This window comes from Poromitra crassiceps (genome assembly GCF_964638095.1).
Source record: "Poromitra crassiceps genome assembly, chromosome: 11".
Classification (NCBI taxonomy): Eukaryota; Metazoa; Chordata; class Actinopteri; order Beryciformes; family Melamphaidae; genus Poromitra; species Poromitra crassiceps.
Window position 1 is genome coordinate 1,101,383 of NC_139643.1, and position 24,113 is coordinate 1,125,495.

A 24,113-nucleotide genomic window follows, 5' to 3' on the forward strand; every position below is an offset into this window, starting at 1 on the left:
TTTTTGGGGTCCGTTTTATGACCAGATTTGTGTATGGGGCTTACTATGGCTAGCTTCCAAGCTGCCGGAAAGACAGAGTGCTTAATAGACAAATTGATCAAATGCGTAATAGGGCAAATCAGGTTATCTCCATATATTTTCAAAAAGTTACAGTCGAGACCATAGTCGTCTCTAGCTTTAGAGTTATTCAAGTTGCCAATAATTTTGGCTGTTTCAGCTTCAGTGATTTCTTTAAAGGAAAAAATAGGATGCGTGTAATTTATTGGACAATAGGAGTCTTGATTAGAGGGGGGGAAAAGCTGGGCTATCTCCTGAATAGACTCTACGAAGAAGGAGTTCATCTCTGTCGCAACGGTGACAGGGTTGTCAACCAGTTGACCATTTATAATTAATTCAAGGTCATTTGAGTTCTTTTTATTTATTCTACCAGTTAGTTTATTTATATTTTGCCAGACTTTCTTCCCATTTCCTTTAGCATTTGAGATCTGAGTCATAAAGAAGTTGGCTTTCAGCTTCCGCATTGTTTGTGTAACCTTGTTTCTCATTGAGGTGAAATTTTGCCTGTCTATTATTAATCCAGTTTGTAAAGATTTTTTCAGGAGTAGATCCCTGGCCTTCATTAATTTTAGGCAGTCACTATTGATCCATGGCAGATTGTCTTTCCTTCTTCTCTGGCTCCCTCTAATGGAGAAGGTATCAATAATTTCCTTGACTTTTGCTATGAGATATTTTGCATTGATATTTACAGGGTAGCTGTAACAGGGATATTTAAATATTTACAGGGAAGCTGGGGAACCGCGTGTCTCACCTCTGTGCCCAAAAAATGGTGGTTTTGGAAAATGCATACGGTCTCATTAGTAGGCGTTCATCAAAAACCAATCAAATAAAAATCCTTAGCTACGAGTTAATGGCAAAAACATAAGACACACAGAGTTAGTGGCTGCAATTTAATCAAGAATTCAACTGCCAGAGAATAAATTATGCTATAATAAAAATATCTACGCACACACACATTGTGCATAGTGAGCAGTGGGAAATGGCTGTGCCTCACGTCCTTAAGAGAGAACAACTAGTCCGTGTACATGTGCCATGACCCGGGCCGCTATAAATATACACGTGGCGGGCCTGCCGGGCCAATACCCACAGAACATGCCACAAGAAAGAATGGTCCTTTTGCAGCGGGCGCAGCGGAGAAGGCTGCAGCCCCGGAGCTCGGCTTCTAGCAGGTCTCCAATCAGAGCGTGGGGAGCGCAAAACACATGTTAGCTATGTTATGGTTAGAATTAGCATCGCTGGTTTTCAACGGATGTGGGTTTGATCCCGCTGGCCTCCAGGCTCAATCAAGTCAATCTCAAATTAGTGGGCTGCCTCTTTTTCCGGAAGACAGATAATTCCCCGTTGATTGTGGAGAAGGAAAAACATTGGGGAAAAGCAAACATGGCCGAGGAACGTGGCGTGGGCGAGGCCGGCCGGCGCGCCTCGACGGACGCGGGCGGCGCACTCGTGGTCTTGCCAAAAATGACAGGTGCAGCTACCAGCAGTCACCGAAAAACACATACACACACACTGGGGAAGGGAATGGGAAAGATTTATGCACGCTTTTTTCAGCTACAACTGCTTTTCTCTTGTCTTCAGGAAAAAAAAACTAACTAAAACCCCCCCCCCCCCCCCCCCCCCCCCAGAAGCGGGGTCCCAACGCCGGAACCAGAATCCATAACTCAAATAAGAATTCAATCTAAAGTTATGATTAATTCAACCAAAATGTTCTATTAGAACAGAACTTAATTCAAATGTGCAATTTTTTTTATACAATCAAAATTCAAATGTTGCTTCTTTTTTTAAGTATAAATAAATCAGGAAAAACAAAAACAATCATCACTGTTTTTAAAGTTTGGTGTAAACTAGATATATATTTTTTACTAACATTTTTTTTGTCTAAACAGTCATAATCGTAAATGTTTAACTTCAGTTAGTAGCATAATGATAAGTCAAACATGTGCTAAACAAACCTGATTACTGTCACCCACCATCACCTTCTACTCACCCTCCCATCAGCAACCTGGTACCAGTAAGAAGCAATTTAAGATGGGAGGAGAAAAAGAATTAAGTGGGATGAACAGAAAACAGGCATGGTTAAAACAAAAAACAAACACGCTATTTATTCATAAGGAGCTCTGGACAAAGCGTCCGCCACAGCATTGTCAGAACCCTTGATGTAACGGATCTCTAGCCAGTACGACTGTAACAATAGCGTCAATCTGATCAGTCTCTGATTTGGACACTGCAGAGAATTGAGAAAGGTTAAGGGGTTATGGTCGGTGTAGACCACGACAGGCACAACACCAGAGCCCACATAGACATCAAAATGGATCTGTTCAATGAAGTGAGTTTTTGTCGGAACGTCACTAAATAGACAAGGAAATGATTTGATCAGCTTAATCAAATCCGCTTGATGTGATACTGATAAATGATCCAGCAACCCCTCTAGGTTGTGCAAAGACTCAGAGTTTTTTAACCGACCTTGCAGCACAGCAGAGCCCATGTCAGGTAAACCATCCTCCACCTCAGCATCCACAGTCTGTGGGACAGAAAACACAGACACCCTCCCCAAAAAACACGCCGGCCGTGCGCGCTCCGGAGATGGGAGTTCCACCTGGGATGACTCGAGAGAACGACAGAAATAAGGCTTTAATAAATTCACATGGCAGAGTTGAGTTGCCTTTCTGCGCTCTGGAGTGGCTATGATATAATTGTGTTCAGACACCTGTTTTAGGACTTTGTGCGGGCCAGTAAATTTCGCTTGGAAAGGCGAAGTGGTCATGGGTAGCAGGGCTAGCACCTGATCCCCAGGACTAAACACTCGGCGCTCAGATCGACGATCAAACAACTTTTTCATTTTTCCTTGTACAGATGCACCCGAACGAGAACGAGGCAGCGGACCTACACAGTCTATGATTAGATGATCAAAAAGCTGGCTAACAGCTGGAATAGGGAACAAAGGAGCTGGTTTGATACGTTGATTCGGTTTGCTAGTCAGTTGACACGTGTGACATGACTTGATGTAGGTAGTCACAGCCTTCTTCACACGCGGCCAAAAGAAATGACGCAAAACCCGATCATACGTTTTCCTGACACCCCAATGTCCCGATTCGTCATGAGCCACTTTAATCACCGACTGCTGGAATTTGGCTGGCACAACAATTTGGATGATGGGGTCTCCGACAAAACTGTCACCGTGAGGCACCCATTTTCGGACCAACAGGCCGTTGTGCATGAAGTAACCCCGAGAGCTACTTTTTACCTCCTCCCCGGAAAACACCTGCTCAAACGAACCCCGCAGAGAAGGATCCGCCTGCTGCTCCACCTTCAGTTCTTCCTGCGTAACCGAGAGAGGCACATTAGACAGGGAAAATGTACACGGTTCTGATGAATTACATTTCTCACCACCAGGCTCAGATTTTGCACGCGCCATAGAACGTGTTACCGCACATGCAGTGAAAACCTGGGGAAACTGCATCTCATTTTCATCAGGCTGCGTCCTCACCAATGGAACTGAGGAGACTACAGGAGATGGCGGCTGAACATCAGCCCATACACGCACCCCTGCGACGCCATTCCCCAAAATTAGCGTGATGCCATCAATTGGCAGCGCAGGACGCACGCCCACAGTGATTTGGCCTTGGAAAAGATCACAATTCAGCATAATGTGGTGAAGTGGAATGTGCAAAACGTTCATGCCCATCCCCAGAACAGGAACAGAGCAGCCCGCCTCACTTTTCTTTGAAAATGGTAACACTGAGGCCTGTATGAAGGAATCAAACGCAGCTGTATCCCGTAGGATTTTGACTGACACTTTCACCTCACTCTCTAGCAGAGAAACCCAGCCTTCTGATACGAAAGGTAAGAAAGCATCCAGTTCCCCAGACACACTTTTCCCCTGCACCCCATCACCTGCATCCATAACAGGCAACGCTGGCATAGAAACAGCAAGACAAGCACCTTTTGCCTGTACTCCTCCCCCATTTGGCTCAGTTCTATCCTTTAATGCATAAGTCAGATTTAACATGCCCCCTTTTATGACAATAGTTACAGATCTTTACATTATCCGAACTCTGCATGACACGGCCGCGCACATCAAACTTGTTTATATGGCCAGGAGAATAAACACCACTCTCACTGACTGCCTCAAACCCAGTATTACGCATGCGCGTCTCGCCAAAGCTACGCCTGTGCGTTAAAACGTATTCATCAGCCAAAGCACCCGCTTCAGCAGCAGTTTTAACTTTCTGATCACCAATGTATGTGGCAATATTACCAGGCACGCAATTTTTAAACTGCTCCAAGACTATCAAGTCACACAGTTGATCAAAATCCACCACCTCCAACGCGGAACACCAGCGCGTAAAATGAGCAGTCAGGTCACGGGCGAATTCGAGGTGCGTTTGTTTATCGCCTTTCCGCCACGTCCGAAAACGCTGGCGGTAAGCTTCGGGTACTAATTCATATGCCCTTAGCACAGTGGACTTAACCACATCATATTTCTGACTGTCTACAAAAGACAATGATGAGTACGCCTCCTGCGCTCTACCGGTCAAGACGCACTGGAGCATTAGCGCACGAGCAGACTGTGGCCACTTCCTTGTCTCCGCCACACGCTCAAACAAGGAGAAAAACGTTTCTGGCTCCCGTTCATTAAACTTGGGCAATAATCGCAAATTACCCAAGATATCAAAATGATCTGCCGACTCAAAACCAAGCCCGGAGCTATCCAACTCCTCAGACCTGTCAGCATTCATTTTACCATCTCTGATCAAATCCAATTTGTATTTCTGTAAGGCTACTTTTTCTTTCTCTGCCTCACACCGCAACTTTTCAAATATTATTTGCTTCTCAATCTCGGTCTCCTGCTTCCTTTTCTCGTGTTCAATCTCAGTTTCCTGCTTCCTTTTCTCGTGTTCTAACTGTAACTCAAGCAACTATTTTTGCTGTTCAAATGTTAAATTACTTGCAAAAACAGGCGGAGGCAAAACAGAAATTTTACGAGGAGAAAGCTCCTCCGGAGTAGCAGCCAAAATATTCATGTCGCACAGATTTACCTTCAAAATACTTTTAACAGTGTCTTTTAACCTTCTATCAGAAATCTCAATTTCATAGTGACTCGCAATTTTTAATAGTTGCTCTTTGGTACACTTGTCCAAAAACCCCTCCGATGGAGATTTAACAAAATCAGCAACTAGATCAGACATTTTTTATTTATTTTAAATTTATCCTAAGTAAGTGTCAAAATGAACGGTGCCGAGGTTCAAATCACCCCAAACAGTACACAATCCCCTCTACTCCCACTATTTTATCCCCCTAATCTTAACTCCTCCCTAGTCTTCATGCGAAGTAATGGTGGGTAGTTACACGCTAGCCAAGACAAGGAACAATTAGAGATTGCCTGTTGTCATGACCCGGCATGCAATGACGCGCTGTCATGTCATGTCAAACTCCGTGGGTCGAACATAATCAAACCTGCTAGCTGGTCAAGGCAACTACTAACTAGCAACCCCACCATCGGACTAGGGATGCGATCCCAAGCAAAATTCATACGAACACAGCTCAAACCATTTTTTCGCAGCACTACCAGGTTGAAAAAAATGCCCAACGATCCTAAAGAGGAATCGCCGCTATACCTACAGAGGACGTGTGCACCCACAAAAAAAATTGCACCTATTTGACACTTACCTTAAGATTGCACCAAGTCTGAAATTACAAAAAAGCACCATTAATTCAGATAAACCAAATCAATGCCATGTATCTCCACAGTAGCCAACAGACTACAAAAATAACCAATCAAGGTTTCAAGCTCCGTAGAGACAAAATTGACAAAACTCTATTAGCCAAATTCAACGATCTACCAGTTTTAAACCGGACCGGACATAACCCCCAATTTGTCATGACCCGGCTCGTGAGCCATGACAAAAAGGGAGACACACAGCATTGCAAGGATAAATAAGAGTTTTATTACTCCAAAATTAACCAAAATGTGCAACAAAGAGTCAAAATGTACTATGGAGTGTGGAAGTCAGTGATATCAGTGTATCAGCTGTTGGATGAGTGGAATGTAGTGAGTGCAAAGTGTTGTAAAGTGCAAACTAAGAACTAAAGAACTAAACAAAACATGGTGCTGGCATGGAGAGGGAGAGAGAGACAGACTGAGGTCTGTCAGCCAGCTTTAAAGGCTCCTGAGGACTGATCAGGTGCACCCAGTTGCCCTGATTAGCTCCACCACTACTCGACCTGCAGGTAATTGACAAGGGGAAACACACACACACACACACATACATACAGCAGGCCCTGCAAGGCAGAGGGCCATCACAATATATACAGGATGAAGGAAATGCTGTGTGAGATTACAGTATATATACAGGATGAAGTAAAATGCTGTGTGAGATTACAGTATATATACAGGATGAAGAAAAATGCTGTGTGAGATTACAGTATATATACAGGATGAAGGAAAATGCTGTGTGAGATTACAGTATATATACAGGATGAAGTAAAATGCTGTGTGAGATTACAGTATATATACAGGATGAAGGAAAATGCTGTGTGAGATTACAGTATATATACAGGATGTGGATTATGTGCAACATAACCATTATTACAAGTAATAGTAAAAATCCTGTATTTATGATTTGTTATATATATTGATGAAGATTAATTTGATCAAAAGCAGCAACAGTTTAAATGGTTGAAGAGATGGTTTTAAAGACGTGGTGTTGTCAGCTGACAGCATGTGTATATATATATGCGGTCTGCATGTTGGCCGAACATCATGAGGTTATTGTTTTTTAAGAGATTGCTGAAACTTTTATGCAGGTTGCATTGTATAAACAGTCATACATTTGTACAGTAATAGATTGCTAGTCCTTGCTTGTTCGTCTCTACGGCTACTTACAGCTGCTAGATAGATCTGATAAATCTGAGACATGTCTGGATATTAAAGAGGTTCAGTACATCCAAACCCCACAGTTAACAATGGATGCACAAAAGCAGAATGGTTTGTTTTCTTCAGTTTCTGAATTGGACCCTGATGAATACATGTGTGACTCTTGTGTCACATTCCTCTTCACAATCCCTGAAGGCTTTCTCCACCTCTTCCAAACCTCATATTGTATATATCACTGTGACAAGAAATGGACCTGAACTAACGGGAAAACGGATGAACCGAATAAAAAATGATTAAAGTCTAGCTGAAATGACAATTCAATCAAACCAGTTAGACTCTCAGTAACTTTGACAGGGAGAGTTGTCATGAATATTCATGTCAAGGAGTCATCTGATTTGCTGTGAGCCTGCACTACTGACGTGACAACTGATTGGCTGCATTATGATATTGATGGATAGACAACTGCAACATGTCCTGACTTGTCACTACTACTTGTCACTACCTTCACTAAGGTGATGGACAGCTGGCTGTGTGAGAGCTGAGACATCCATCTGGAGTGAGATCAGCTCCTTGGAGATCCTACTATCCCTGGGCTGCTGCTTCTTCACCCAACCTGCCTTCAGCACTAGAACTACCCAGGTCATCATAATCCAGCTCAATGTCCTCCTCTCTTCCTTCAGCACTGGGATCATCCAGGTCATCATAATCCAGATCAATGTCATCCTCTCTTCCTTCAGCACTGGGACCACCCACATCATCATAATCCAGCTCAACGTCCTCCTCTCTTCCTTCAGCACTGGGACCATCCAGGTCATCATAATCCAGCTCAATGTCCTCCTCTCTTCCTTCAGCACTGGGACCATCCAGGTCATCATAATCCAGCTCAATGTCCTCCTCTCTTCCTTCAGCACTGGGACCATCCAGGTCATCATAATCCAGCTCAATGTCCTCCTCTCTTCCTTCAGCACTGGGACCACCCACGTCATCATAACCCAGCTCAATGTTCTCCTCTCTTCCTTCAGCACTGGGACCACCCACGTCATCATAGTCCAGCTCAATGTTCTCCTCACTTCCTACAATACTGGAACCACCCACGTCATCATAACCCATCTCAATGTCCTCACTCCGTTCAGCACTGGAATCATCAAGGTTATAATAATCTGGCTCGATGTTCTCCTCTCTTCCTTCAGCATCTGAACCACGAAGGTTATAATAAACCAGCTCAATGTTCTCTCTTCCTGGCTGGTGCCTCCTTCTGGCCTGGAAAAACATGACAGCAGCTGTTACTGGATCACACCTCTCTTCTAGCTAAAATGTACAGTCTGTTTCATTTAACCAATCGTCTACTGAGTAAAGATGTTCAGTACCTTGCAGTAGAAACAGAGGCCAGTGAGCAGCAACAGCACAGTCAGCAGCGGGACAACATGTCTGATGATCAGATCTGCTGGAGAGGCTGAAACAGAAACATCTCATCAGATCCGCTGACATCATGAGAACAGCTCCCATTAAACATAAATCTCGTGTTGCCCTTAGTGATGCACAAATGTATCGGTTAAATATCGGAAATGGACGATTTTTGCATTGTTGACTACAACTGTCTCATCGGCCGATAAGATTAAATACACCGATGGCAGTGGCTGATACTCATTGTATATTGTGTCACCATCACTAATCTGTTACCAAAGCTGTTCCAAGTTTGAATGGAAGGACAGCGTACCAGCATGAGGTAAGAAAAAAGACCTTCCTTAAACCTATATGTTAATTTGCTTTCTAATTGATTTATTTAGTTTCATTTCAGAAAAGGAATTTTTTGTTACGTGAAAGTTGTTACAATTTAAACTGAACGTCTGTACTCAAGTTACTGAAATATTAAGTAAAACTACTGGTGTTAAAAAATAAGGCTGTCTCTGATGACCACGACTTGTTTTCATTTACCATATCAGAGACCAGAGGTAAGTTGGTCGAGTCCAAACTGCTGATGATTGTAATAATGCAAAAATCCCCAAAAGTTTATCCATGCAAACGCTAGTTTCACGAGTCCTTTACACCCCTATAGTGTGTAGGTATGTTCATGCACCCCAACAACCATTGGGGGGCAGATTAAGATGAGTGAGTGAGTGAATGCATGGATCAGCATAGCTGTAGGACGTACATTACGTCATGGGAACATTTTATGTTACAGTAATGGGAGTATGCACTGCTGCATGCAAACAGGACTATTTGTGGAATATTGTCTTTTTTGGAATAAGGGCAAAAACTGGAATATTCTCTGTCAAGTTACCTGAGACAGTGAGAGACAGGGGCTGGCTCTCAGAGGAGAAGTTATGAGAGTAAACATAGATGTGATAAACACAGCTGTAGATCCCTTGGTGGGCGTGGCTTGCAGCAGGAAACAGGAAGTGGGCAGTGAGATTGCTAGGTGGCTGGGTGTGGTTGAGGGCAGAGTGATTGACAGCTGGCTGGATGTGGTTGAGGGCAGAGTGATTGACAGCTGACTGGGTGTGGTTGAAGGCAGAGTGATTGACAGCTGGCTGGGTGTGGTTGTCTGCTGTGTTGAGGGCAGAGTGATTGACAGCCGGCTGGGTGTGGTTGTCTGCTGTGTTGCGGGCAGAGTGATTGACAGCTGGCTGGGTGTGGTTGTCTGCTGTGTGGGAGGCAGAGTGATTGACAGCTGGCAGGATGTAGTCCTGTGCTGTGTTGCTGGAGGTGAGGTGGAAGAAGCCTCCTGGGTACTGTGGCTGGATGGAGCAGCTGATGGTGAAGCTGGAGCCCCTGAACACCTGCTGGGCCTCGGAGACCCCGTCCATGGAGGAAGAGAGGGAGATGTTTGGCTGAACCAGCAGATCTGTAAACAGAGAGGGAGATGATTGGCTGAACCAGCAGGTCTGTAAACAGAGAGGGAGATGATTGGCTGAACCAAAGTGATGAATGTTGATGGTTGAAAGATGACGGTTTGTCTGTTAGCAGCCACCGTACAAGACAGAGATAGGCTAACATTTATATGTAATACAGAGAACTGCTACATTGTAATACAGAGAACTGCTACATTGTAATACAGATAACTGCTACATTCATAATTATGTAATACAGAGAACTGTGTCGTATATGGCCCATCTACCCTTTAATATTTTATATTATTTTATATTTTATCATTGAGAGGAGTGCAGTTATGAAGTGTAGTGTTAACTAAACAGTGTTAACTAAAGGGGAATTAACTAAGTTGAGGCTAGTGAAACAAAAGGGCAGGCAGGTTCAGGCAAGCTCCTCTTTGAAGCATTGGAGAGGAGCAATAAATGGACAGCTGAAGACACACACAGGAGTTTTAACAAAAGGATTAGATTAGCATCTCTGGGTGGGACTATCACACTGTTACACACAAACAGAAGATAGGAGGAATGACTTGTACGAGAAACAGGATGAACGCAGTCAAACACAGTCACATGCACGCATTCTGGGGTGATTTGAGGGGGAAGACAGGGAAATAACCCTTCAGGCCGTCGTAAAAAGGGATAACACCATTTGGTTGGGTTAAGAAAAGCAGGAAAGCAGGAAGCCCTTTCAAAGATGAGAGAAACAGCCAGGTGGGGGTTTGATTGACAGGTGACACACTGCAGCTGTTCCTCAGACAGCACATACACATGTAGGAAAGGGAGCTGATTGGATGAGAGAGTGGGGTATGACAGGATGACAGTAGGAGGTGGCTCAACCTAGGAAGTTTTTAAATACAGTGGACACAGGGTTAGAGGTCAGAGAACAGACTCAAGACCATCTCTCCATGGATTCAGCCATGCCAAAATACCACAACTTGTTCTGCAAATAAAAAGACTCTTCAAATAGACTTCATCATGTTATCCATTGTTTTCTGTGGTTCATCTCTCCTCCTCCCACTGTACTTAAAATACGACAACTGCTACATTGTAACACAGATAACTGCTACATTGTAACACAGAGGAGTCAGAGAGCAGCCTGGCACTGTGGAAGCAGCTGAGGATGTGATGTCACTGTTCAGTTACCTGAGCAGATCAGCTCCAGGCTGGAAGAGCTTCTATATGATTGTGACTTTCCTGCACACTCCCTCAGTGCAGACTCAGACCCATCACAGTCAGAATGAATCGCCCAGTAATTTTTCATTGCCGTGAAAGATCTTGATGAGGTATAGTTTCTCCATTGTGTTGAAACAGCAGAGCCACATGCCAGCTGTCTGCACACTACAGCTGCTGACGTCAGGTTCCACTGAGAGTGCTCACGACACACTGTTTTCCAGTCTCCATTAGATGTTTTAATCTCCAGTCCACCAGCACACCGGCTGGCTCCTCCCACCAACCTGACATCATCAGGCTCTGAACAGAAACAAGAGTCATTAGTAAAAGAAGTAAAGTCACTTTGATTAAAACAGAAATTAAGCCAAATACAAAGTGCAGCTCCTCTTCTACCTGAGCAGGTGAGTCCAACAGCTTTGCCAGGTGAGCAGGTGTTTCTAGCTGAGCCTGAGCTTCCACAGTCCAGGAGAACAGACTCATTGCCTTCACACTGGAACTCTTTGGTCCACATTGGAGGCTCCACTTCTCCATAGAGCGCCCCCTGGAGGACTGAATGAGCCCCACAGTCAAGCTCCCTACAGACCACCTCTGCATCCTGCTGGTCAAAGTCAGCTTCACACACTGAGGACCATGACTGGTTAGACTTCACCTCCAGTCTGCCTGAGCACAGACTAGTACCATTCACCAGCCTCACAGACTCTGGAGAGAGAGAGAGAGAGAGGGAGAGAGGAGGGGGGAGGGAGAGAGAGAGGGAGGAGGGGAGAGAGAGAGAGGAGAGAGAGAGAGGGAGAGGAGGGGGGAGGGAGAGAGAGAGAGAGAGAAAGAGAGAGAGAGTTTTAACAAGCCTTTATTGAAACCTCTACCTCTGTACATCTTCAAATCGTCACTTCATGGCAGAGGACAACCAAGTTTCACAAAACAAGAAATCTAAATCAAAGCAACTCCAACAAATAGTCAACAAAGCAACAGCAATCAAAAGAAAACAGATCAGTCATACACATTGTCAAGCCCTCCTCATCAGCTGTGTGTTAAAAAGCAGCTCTCCTGCCTCCAGCCTGCACACAGCTTCCCCCAGACACCAGCTGCTCTGAAACACTCCCATGTCCTGCATCCTTTTGTAGTTCTTAAAGTCTATGGTTACTCTCACCCTAACCAGAGCCTTCAACAAGACTACAAGGCCTACTTAGACGTCTGCATCTATTTCCTCTTCCTGCTAAGACACACAGCCATCTTTGCTGCCCCAGCAAGACATTTACTATATAGCCCCTTCTCTGTTTGCTCTTGCTACACTGGAAACTGAACATCAAGACAGAAAGAGTCAAAACGACCCCAAGACAAGTCAACAAAGAAGTCAAGTTACCATGTTGAAGAGAGGAGAGGGAGAGAGAGAGAGAGAGAGAGAGAGAGAGGGAGAGGGAGAGGAAGAGGAAGAGGAAGAGGAAGCGGGAGAGAGGAAGAGGAAGAGGGAGAGAGAGAGAGAGAGAGAGAGAGAGAGAGAGGGAGAGAGAGGGAGAGGGATGGAGAGAGAGAGAAAGAGAGAGGGAGAGATGAGTGAGTGAGAGGGAGGGAGGGAGTGTGAGAAACAGAGAGAGGGAGAGAGAGAGAGGGAGAGAGAGAGATAGAGAGGGAGAGGGAGAGAGAGAGGAACAGAGGGAGTAAGAGGGAGAGAGGAGAGAGAGAGGGAGTGATAGAGAGATGGAGTGAGAGGGAGTGAGAGGGAGAGAGGAGAGAGAGGGAGTGAGAGAGGGAGAGGGAGAGAGAGAGAGGAGTGCGAGAGAGGAGTGTGAGAGAGAGAGAGAGAGAGAGAGAGGGAGAGAGAGAGAGATTTTTATATCATAAAACATAGATTAAATACCCGCTATGCCTATTTCTGGACTTTTTAACCATAATAACCTCTGAAAAGTGCAATAACAACACAAGAAAGACTACTATTCAAAATCAAATAAAACATTTATTTCACAGCAGCAGATTAAGGCATTAATAGAGCTGAGCTTTGCATAACGTGAAATGCGGGACCTGTCTGGAGCACTCTGAACATATATGTCTATATGAAAAGTCATAGAATAAACAATTGCTGCAAAATCGACAAAAAAATAAACAAAATAATAGCCAGTTAGTGCCAGGTTCATTCAATTAAAGAAATAAAGTGATCAGATGCGTTGTCTCCATCTTTCTGCTCATGGCATGCTGTGTGCTTGGGTGCAGCTGATTTCTGTTTGTGTGTGTGTGTGTGTGTGTGTGTGTGTGTGTCTGTTTTAATCACGTCATGATCACTACATGCAGTGAGGTTCAAATTTAATAAATAGCTACATCTCTGACACCTTGTCAAGTCAAGTCAAGTCAAATTTTATTTATATAGCACCTTTCATACACAAGGCAATTCAAGGTGCTTTACAAAAAAATAATCGAAAAAACAAGCAGCAAAGCAATGCACATATAAAAAAACACACATAAAAAACACAGCCGACAGTTTTAGTTAAAATATATACTCAAATTAACAAACATGAAACATTATTTCTGTTTTAAATAAGTTACAAGGCACTCTTCAGTATTATTATTACATGTACAGTCCATTTGTTGTACAGGAATCTTTTTTTTTTTAATTACAGGCCGAGAGAGGCAGTAGTTTAGTAGCAGTTAACACATTGAATGCCAGCCATGTTTTCATTCCTGTAGGTAAGTTGTGCCAGGGGTGTTTTTGACGATTCTGGCTCATTTTAGAAGAGCCGAGGATTCTTTTCTGTTAAGAATTCATGAACACCATTCATCTAAAAATAACTAATAGAATGTGTGCTTTCTCTGTCTAAAAGAGTTAGTTTGCAGAGTTAGTAGTTATGTAGATATTAGCCGTTGAGTACAGCATGGTTTCAGCGTCTGGAAATTTATTCAGAGATAAATGGCTTTTTGTGAAACAGTCACTTTAACCATTCATTTTTGGCATCAGTAAGACCGTCAGACATTCTAAACAATAGTTTTGAACAGTAATTTCCTCCATAACAACAGGAAACACCCCTCTCATTCAAACTCCTCCCTCCGTGTGTCTTCTCCTCCTTCCTCCTGGCTCTAACAGCGGGCGTGTCAGAAGCGCGTTGCTGCTGCCTGCCTGCCTGTCTGCCTGTCGGGCAAGACGAGTCTGAAATGGATTACTGTAAAATCGCGTCGCCATTTCTTTGAATGGCTTGCTCCCGCGGTGTGTGTGTGTGTGTGTGTGTGTGTGTGTGTGTGTGTGTGTGTGTGTGTGTTCGCGCGTTGCTGCGCGGCTCTGGGGGGAAGGGATCTCTGTCCGTTCTGTGTGTGTGTGTCCGGGCTTCTGACTGTAAAATCGCCAAGCCATTTCCGCGGGAGGCGGCTGCTTTTGTGGCTTTTGGGTCCCGTGGCTGTGACTTCTCTCGGTCTCTGTCGCCACTTAGTGGTCGGTAAAATAGATTACACACATGCTCTTGCTCCAAATAGTTATCTCGAAGATGTAAAAGGGGTTGATTGATGTCCCACCGTCAAAAAAAAAAAATGTTTATGTAAGACGAGTTAGTCCGTCCTTGGCACTTAAGCGCTGGATTATGTAAGACGAGTTAGGTCGTCTATGGCACTTAATGAGTTAAAAGCAAGAGTAAACATAAAGGTCTTTAGCTTGGATTTAAAAATAGGCAGAGTAGGGGCAGATCTAATGTGTTCAGGGAGTTTGTTCCAGTTATGAGAGGCATAGTGGGAGAACGCGGCTTCACCATGTTTTGATTTGGTCCTCGGGACAATTAGTAGACCAGTGCCTCAAGATCTCAGGGATCTGGATGGTTCATAGTGTAGAAGCATTTCAGAGATGTAGTGTGGGCCTGACCCGTTGAGAGATTTGTAAACTATTAGCAGAATTTTAAAGTCTATTCTAAGATTTACTGGCAGCCAATGCAGGGATTTGAGAACTGGTGTAATGTGTTCAACTTTCTTGGTTCTTGTTAGAACTCTAGCAGCCGCATTCTGAATGAGCTGTAGTTGTTTAATAGCTTTTTTGGGAAGACCATTGAAAAGACTGTTGCAGTAGTCTAGCCTGCTAGAAATGAAAGCATGAATTAGTTTTTCAAGATCTTGTTTGGACATGTAGGCCCCTATCGTTGCATCGGCGCAGTTTCTAGGCCGAGCGGCAGGCGCAGATCAAAGCAGTGGGCGTGGAAAGGCGCACTTGATATCGTTGTGCTGGCGCTAGATGCAGCCCAAAGCATTACAACCACGCCTTTTAGGCGTAAAATTATGCACCGTCATGCTCATTGGATAAGTGCAATAAACGAATCGCACGCTTGCCTTTTTAGCTCCAATTCCAGTGATCCCGCAAAACCAGACGAAAGCCAAACGCTCTGCCCCCCCCCCCCCCCCTCCCTTCATCCAGCCTGTCTGTCTGCATTATAGGCTATTATTCCATATTATTATGCTTCTCAAACCAATCTAACTGCAGTTTCAATACTGCAAGCATGTAAATACGCTACACTATAGCAAGATCAAAGTGAAAATAATGTTCTATGCATCAGCTAGAAAAATATAGCCTATTAGATTGGTGAAAGTTTGTCCAGAAAGATATCATTTTCTCTCGCCTGCTGCAGGAAGGATGATGCACATAAATATACCCTACATTATGTCAAGTCATTGCATAAATGTGTTTTTATTGTAAAACTAAATGTGAAATAGGGCCAAGTTATTGGACGGACATCACAGTATAGCAGATGCCATTAGAAGCGCGTTCCGAAGCGCGTTCCGCTGTTACTTCTCTAAATCACGTTAACTCGACAAGGGGTATATATATGCCCAGGAGGACATATATGTTTCACATAGGGTGGTGTTTTCATTTCGAGGTTTTATTTGGTCCAATATTGAAATGTTGACAATGGCAGGCTGTGTTACCATTACACATTAATTTAGAACTACCTTTTATATCTATTTTGGCTCATTTGGTGGCTATTTAGTAGCGAAATGAAGAAACACAATGCATGCTGGGAACTCAGAGAGAGAGAGAGAGAAGGGTGACAGAGAAGAAGCAGTGAAGGCAAAGAATAGGCCTGCTTTTGAAAAGCGCAAAGCGCTAAATGTAGGCCAGCTCCCAAGATATGACTAGGCTGGTATTTAGCGCCGACACGCCCACTTTGGGACTGCGCCACGCCCATTCGGCCTAAAGCGCATTTGGCAGCCTAAAGCCTATTGCTATCTTGCCGAAACAGGCGCAAGGCACGTTTTTTTGCGGTTAAGGCCCGTAATAGCGCCGATGGCCTGTGGGAGAATAGAGCCCGTAGCCTCTAATCCTTGCTATATTTTTTAGATGATAGAAGGCAGATTTTCTTATAAGCTTGATGTGGGAGTTGAAATTTAGATCAGAGTCAATAATAATGCCAAGATTTTTTACCTGGTCCTTAGGCTTCAAAGATAGGGATTCGAGGTGAGCAGTAACTTTGAGCCTATCTTCTTTTTTGCCGAAGACAATTATCTCTGTTTTGTCTTTATTAAGTTGGAGAAAATTCTGGCACATCCAATCATTAATTTGCGCAAGGCACTGACACAGTGTCTCTATGGGGGCATAGTCATCCGATGAGAGGGCTGTGTAGAGTTGGGTGTCATCTGCATAGCTATGATAAGCTATTTTGTTTTTTTGCATAATTAGGCCCAGAGAGAGCATATAAAGGTTAAACAGGACAGGACCTAAAATTGATCCTTGGGGTACCCCACATGTCATTTTGGTTTGGTCAGATGTGTAGTTGCCAATGGAGACAAAGTAGTTCCTGTCTTGCAGATAAGATCTGAACCACTCTAGGACCGTGCCGGAAAGCCCGACCCAGTTTTCCAGTCTGTCCAATAGAATTTCGTGGTCAACCGTATCAAAGGCAGCGCTGAGGTCTAGTAACATTAAGATTGAGATTTTACCTGAATCAGTGTTCATTCGGATGTCATTTATAACTCTGATAAGCGCAGTTTCGGTGCTATGATGGGGTCGGAAGCCTGATTGGAAGGGATCTAGGAGATCATTGGAGGATAGAAAGGTATTGAGTTGTTGGTAGACAGTTTTTTCGAGTATTTTGCTAATAAAGGGAAGATTTGATATTGGTCTGTAATTGCTGATTATAGAGGGGTCGAGGCTACGCTTCTTTAGCAAGGGCTTAACAACTGCAGTTTTTAGAGATTTTGGAAAAATGCCTGTAAGAAGAGAGGTATTAATTATCTTCAGTATGTCGGTCGACAGGCAACTGTAGACATTTTTTAGAAAGCTTGTTGGCAGGGTGTCTAGGCAACACGATGAGGATTTAAGGCCTCGTATCGTTTCTTCTAGTTTCTTGTGGTCAATGACATTGAACTGAGTCATGTTAATTAAGCACCTATTCTGTGGGTGCGGCGGAGCCACATTTGTTCTTGATGTGGAAATAGTTAGTCTGATATTTATAATTTTATCCCTAAAGAAGGTCGCAAATTCATTGCATTTGACATTGGATAGAAGATCAGGGGCAATTTGTGGGGGGGGTTTGTCAGCCTGTCAACAGTGGCAAAAAGAGTGCAAGCGTCATTGGTGTTTTTGCTGATAATGTCGGAGAAGAAGAATTTTCTGGAATTTTTTAGTTCCTGGTTGTAGGAGTGAAGACTATTTTTATAGATGTCATAATCGATGTGAAGTTTAGTTTTCCGCCATTTGCGCTCTGCTTTCCTACAATCTCTTTTTTTGTTATTTACAGAGGGAGCGTTTCTCCATGGTGCTTTTTTCTTACCGGAGATTAGTTTAGATCTAATGGGAGCTACAGCATCAATAGCCTTTAGGGTTTTAGAATTGAAGTTATCTAGGAGATCATTGACAGAGGCTGAGGAGAGGGAAGGGGCCAGCGAGAAAGCCTCCATGAACCGTGTGCTAGTGCTCTCGTTGATGTGACGCTTTTTGATGGTTTTTGACCGAGTAAGAGCGATAGGGGTGACCTTGAGTTCAAGAAAGATACAGAGATGGTCGGACAGAGCAACATCACTAGCTGAAAGAAACGATGACTCAAAGCCCTTGGTGATAAATAAGTCTAGGGTATGGCCTCGATTGTGAGTGGGCCCAGAGACATGTTGTAACAGGTCAAAAGTGTCAAGGAGGTTATTCAATTCTTTGGCATGTGACAACCAAAGCACAGCAAATAGCGCTTTCCTGCCAATTCTAGGGGTGCACCGATCACGTTTTTTGCCACCGATCACCGATTGCCGATCGCCTATGAGAAATATCTGCCCAACCGATCACTGATCCGATCACCGATCACCGATCACCGATTAAATACACACACACGGAATAGTGAATTAACACATTTATTAACAGGCTGGAAAAAAGCAATTGGCTGTTTACTCATGGGCTAAACGTTATTAAAATAACCTTATACAGCCTGGGAACATTAGCTCTAGTTGCATTATTGCAATGCAAAGAAATGTAAAAAGAAAATTATAAATAAGTTCAAAATTCAAATAAAAGACAATATGCCTTGGAACATTGGCTTGCAGAGATGTTGCATAGCAATTATGCAAAGTAACTACTGTTTAAAGAAATACAAATTAAATAGGTTAACCAATCTATATGGTGTATTCAAATAAAGCCAAACTCAAACCCTTCCAAATAAAATAAAATATAAGGCAATATATGCCTCAGATTTTGAGCTTGCAGAATTATTTCAAATAGCCTAACAATAATATCCGCCCTGCTGTTCAGGATATAGGCTAAACAATGACTTCTAAACAGAAAAACATGGCACTTGCAATATAGCCTATAGTCTACTCTACATCATGCCTACTTGCTTGTTCAGCATGGTCGGGAGGTTTTTTTTCACAAAGAGCAGCATCTCTGCATTTATAGACAAGAGTCTGTTTCTGTGCTCATTCACGATGTTTGATGCAGCGCTGAACAAGCGCTCACTCTCCACGCTTGTGCAGGGTGCCGACAGGTACGCTCTTGCGACTTTGGCGAGGGCAGGAAAGCGATCCTGGTTGGTCTTCCAATATGCCAGGGGCTGTGCTGTCATGGAGATGGTTGGCTCAGAGAGGTACAGAACGAGCTGTGCCTGCGCCGCCGCCGCGTTATCATCACGATGGGCTTGAGGCTCTGGGCCTGCTTCTTCCATGATCTCACCAAGCATCGACGAGATGGAACCGGCTCGTGGCACCTTCTCGGCTGGCTCATCTGTGTCTGACTCGGCTGAAGCTGTGGGTGCTTGGTCGGGGTCGGGGTCTGGTTCCGCCAGCAGATCCAACAGCTGTCCCTTGACTTCTGCCTTCACTTGGCTGGAATATAATCTGTCCTTGTATCTTTTATTTGAAGCAAAGAAAACATCACATTAATTTAGCAGCCTATGTTGTTATTTTAAACCAGCATAGAATAGGCAAAGGAGACTATTTTATACTATAGCCTAATCTTAAATAGGCCTAAACTGATAGCCTATCTTTTATTTGAAGCAAAGAAAACATCACATTAATTTAGCAGCCTATGTTGTTATTTTAAACCAGCATAGAATAGGCAGAGGAGACTATTTTATACTATAGCCTAATCTTAAATAGGCCTAAACTGATAGCCTATCTTTTATTTGAAGCAAAGAAAACATCAAATTAATTTAGTAGCCTATGTGGTGATTTAGACCTCCATAGAATAGGCAAAGAAGACTATTTATGTAGCCTAATCTTAAATAGGCCTAAACGGAATAGTAGCCTAATCTACTAATCCAATACATTAATTTAGTAGCCTATGGCGTTCATTTAGACGTTTATTTATTATATTTGGCTGATTTATTCTATACATATCTTTGCTGATTATTCTACAAATGTTTTTCTCACCTTGGGTCCATTATAGTTGCCAAACTGTAGAGAGGATCTTTTTCTATGTCGGCAAATCTGCGGGTGACAGCTTCCAGCAGTGTGGCTTTTGAAGTCTTCACGCCATGATCCGAGGGGACGTCTTTGCCCAGGACACGTTTCAAAGCCATCACAGAAGGGATGGCATCAGCGGCAGTTGCGGAGACTTTGCTTATTTTCTGTGTGAGTTCTTCAAACGGTTCCAGTATGGATATTATGTTTTCCATCAGTCCCCACTGGTTTGCAGTGAAGGAGGCAGGTAGCTCAAAGTCGGCTGCATAAGCACTCAACGCCCGTTTTTGTTCGAGCAGGCTTTGCAGCATGTAATAGCTGCTGTTCCACCTGGTGGCGACGTCTTGCTGCAACCTTTTGGGAGTCTGTTGGAGATCTTTCTGCACATTTTGAAGTCTGGAATATGCCAGGGGAGAGTGTTTAAAGTGGCCCACGATGCGTCTCCCTATAGCTAGGATGTCACCTATGCTGCGCTGTGACAGCACTCCTTCATTTACAGCAAGCTGCAGCGTGTGGGCCATGCATCCCAAACTTTTCCAGCCTGCATCTTGCATGGCTTTAACCATGTTTCGGGCATTATCTCGGAGTATGACATGCACCTTTTCTTTCGGGATATTCCATGTCTGGAACATGTTCTCAAATGCCGTTACCAGCGCTGCAGCAGTGTGAGAGCCAGAGAACTCTTGTGAATGGAGCATCACATTACGCAGTTGGAAGTCTGCATCAATCCACTGGGCTGTCAAACTCAGCATTGACATGGGGCTGACATCGGAGCTCCATATGTCACTTGTAAAGCTGAATGAGGAAACGTTTTCCTTCAGAATGTCATCAATGTGTTTGTACACTGCCTGGTAGAGCTCGGGGAGGGCAACATCGGTAAAATACCTGCGACTTGGGAGGGTGTAGCGTGGCTCAATATGGGCGAGCAGCCGTCTGAATCCGATGTCTTCAACCACGCTAAATGGCTGGTCATCCAGCCCTATGAATTCCATAACTTTTCTTGTGATGGCCTTGGCCTTCCCACTATCACGGCTATATGCGTTGGTGCTCTCTAAAGTGGGTTGTGTCAGCAGCCGCTGTGGTGTTTTTTCTGCTTTCTTTTTATCATTCTCTGCGGTCTGTTTAACAAACTCGCCATGCTGCGCTGCGTGACGGGTCTTCAGGTGGCGTATTAAATTTGTCGTGTTGAAACTTTTCACCTGGCTTCCTCCACGAGGTATTTTTTCCTTGCACACATCGCATACAGCAAGTGAGGCATCAGTCTCACACACTGTGTAGAATTTCCACACCGCAGACATGTTTTGAGGCGAGTAAACTCAGCTGAGAGAAAGGGCTGAGCTCCACGTGTTTTACTTGCTGAGAACTGGGGTGTGCAGCTGTGCGCATGTGTAGCTACTTGCTGAGAAGGGGTGCGCGCATGTGTTTTTTTTGCACCAATTGACTCTGCGGATCGGCTATGCGATCGGCAACATTAAAGGACTATCGGAAACAGCAGATCACATATTTGAGGTCCAAATCGGCCGATACAGATTGCGTTCCGATCGATCGGTGCACCCCTAGCCAATTCTGAAACAACAGAGCTATGTTTACAGGGGGTAGCCTACATCAACTTAAACTGATCAAATTTGATGAAGACTGCACAAACAGCAGCCAAAACATGTCAGGTACAAACATTGCATAACTGGCCTGTATAGATTAACTATTCTTAAAAAAAAAAATTAAGTGAGGGGGCAGAAAATTGAACTGAGGGGGCTAAGCCCCCTTAGGCCCCCTCGTGGCGCCGGGCCCGGTGTGTGTGTGTGTGTGTGTGTGTGTGTGTGTCTTTGAGACATGAATGAATCAGCAAACTTGTTTTTACTGAATAGCCGTTTCAGTTCTCTGCCCTGATAGCCTGCTGACTGTGCTGCTTTCAATCTCTCTCAACCACAACACAACACATTGACTTGTTATGGGAGCTGAGTGCAGCAACACAGAGTCCACACACACACACACACACACACACACACTTGATGGTTTTACCTGAGCAGTTGATCTGCAGGCTGTCAGATGAAGAGTCAGACCATGTATATAAACACTCCCTCAGTGTAGATCCAGACTGAAGACAGGAAGAACTGAACATCCATACAGATCTTACTGAGGAAGCCTTTCTGCTTTCTGTGGAAACAGCAGAGCCACAGCCCAGCTGTCTGCACACTACAGCTGCTAACTTCAGGGTCCAGGCAGACCACCTGTCATACACTGGTCTCCAGACTCCATGTTGTTCCATCTGCAGTTCACCAGCACAGCTGCTGGCTCCTCCCACCAACCTGACATCTGAACAGAGACAAGAGAGTCATTAGTAAAATAAGTAAAGTCACTTTGAATTAGGGCTGAAACAGATCACAAAACTCACAGTTCAGATTGTATCACGCTATTGAGTCACAGATCAGATCAGTTTTCAGTTCAGTAAAAATAATAATTAAAAATTTGATACTTTGGCTCTTTTATCTACCGTACATTGAAAAAACATTCAAATATAAAAACAGTGCATGCATGTGGTCAGCATGGTGGTATACAAATAAAACAAGAATATGAAATTAAATAAACATAATAATTATTTACTCAAAAAACAGAGTTGGAAGAAAAAAACTCAATTAGAGTGTTTTTATTGGTCAAAACTGAAGCCACTTTTTCAAAACTCTTCATACAGTCTGCATTACCAACATGCATCTTCATCATCTCACCTCCAAAACTCATTCAAACCACCAACACACTTTATACATGTCTCACAATAAGCTCATTCAACCATAAACATTGTTCTTACTGAGCACACACACACACACACACACACACACACACACACACACACACACACACACACACACACACACACACACACAGCTCCTCTCCTACCTGAGCAGGTGAGTCCAACAGCTTTGCCAGGTGAGCAGGTGTTTCTAGCTGAACCTGAGCTTCCACAGTCCAGGAGAACAGACTCATTGCCTTCACACTGGAACTCTTTGGTCCACATTGGAGTCTCCCTGTCTCCATAGAGCGCCCCCTGGAGGACTGAAGGAGCCCCACAGTCAAGCTCCCTACAAACCACCTCTGCATCCTGCTGGTCAAAGTCAGCTTCACACACTGAGGACCATGACTGGTTAGACTTCACCTCCAGTCTGCCTGAGCACAGACTAGTACCATTCACCAGCCTCACAGACTCTGGAGAGAGAGAGAGAGAGAGGCAGAGAGAGAGAGAGAGAGAGAGGGGGGGGGGAGGTCACCAAAGTATTCCAGAGCAACACACACACACACACACACACACACACACACAACAAAGTGTTGCTGACATGGTTGTATTTTTGTACTCTCATGTTACAGTAACATTGTTTTATGTTAAATAATGGGAGGCTACGTTGTACAACCCTGTGCAATGTGCTTTATACTCACTATGTGTCACGATCAGATACAAAACCTGGACCCAAATGCACGACTCAAGAGACAAGTTTCCAAAGTAAAAGGTCTTTACTCAAAACAAAATCCAACAAACAAAACAGGCAAAATTCCAAAAGGGTAACTGAGGCAGAAAATACAGATCAAGGTCAAAATCCGAATGCTATGGAGCTGAGCTGTGTCTGGGTGGATGGCAATTACAATCTGGTGGAGAGCTGGTGGACATGAAGATATACTAGGGAGCTGATTAGGGAATGAGGAGCAGGTGAGTGGGGATGATTGGCACACAGGTGAAACTACTGAGGGAAGACAGGCAGGTGGGAGTGGCTGGGTCTGGAATGACAGCAGAGTTAGGACAGAGTATGAACAATAAGACTGAATGAATGAGAAATGAATAACTGAATGCAAAAAGTAACATAATAAAGAATAATACTACAAAACTATGACAGAGCCCCCCCCTCAAGGGACGGCTCCTGACGTCCCACAGGGCTGGTCAGGATGGGAACGATGGAACGTCGAGATGAGATCTGGGTCCAGGATGCTGCGAGCAGGGACCCAAGAGCGCTCCTCAGGGCCATAGCCCTCCCAGTCCACCAAATACTGCAGCCCCCTGCCTCGACGTCTCGACTTGAGCAGGCACTGAACCATATAAGCCGGCCCACCATCAATGAGCCGGGCAGGGGGCGGGGGTCTGGGGACGGGCTGCAGAGAGCTGACCCTGACTGGCTTAATGCGGGAAACGTGGAAGGTGGGATGAATCTTCATGGTAGGTGGGAGGCGCAGGCGCACCGCCGCGGGGTTAATGACCTGGGAGATGGGGAACGGACCAATGAACCTGCGAGCCATCTCTTTAGATTCCACCTTAAGAGGTATGT

The 24,113-nt window shown here is 44.2% G+C and overlaps 1 protein-coding gene across 1 annotated transcript; it reads right to left on the bottom strand.

The window, feature by feature from the left end:
* Positions 1-2,201: 2,201 nt before the first annotated feature.
* On the bottom strand, positions 2,202-21,107 carry LOC310785718 (zinc finger BED domain-containing protein 4-like; the record flags this gene model as incomplete). Its single annotated transcript, XM_083646854.1, has 5 exons — positions 2,202-2,281; positions 2,521-2,578; positions 3,173-3,376; positions 18,747-19,257; positions 19,780-21,107. The coding sequence occupies 5 exons, from the start codon at positions 21,105-21,107 to the stop codon at positions 2,202-2,204; spliced, it is 2,181 nt and encodes a 726-aa protein (XP_083502980.1).
* Positions 21,108-24,113: the final 3,006 nt, after the last annotated feature.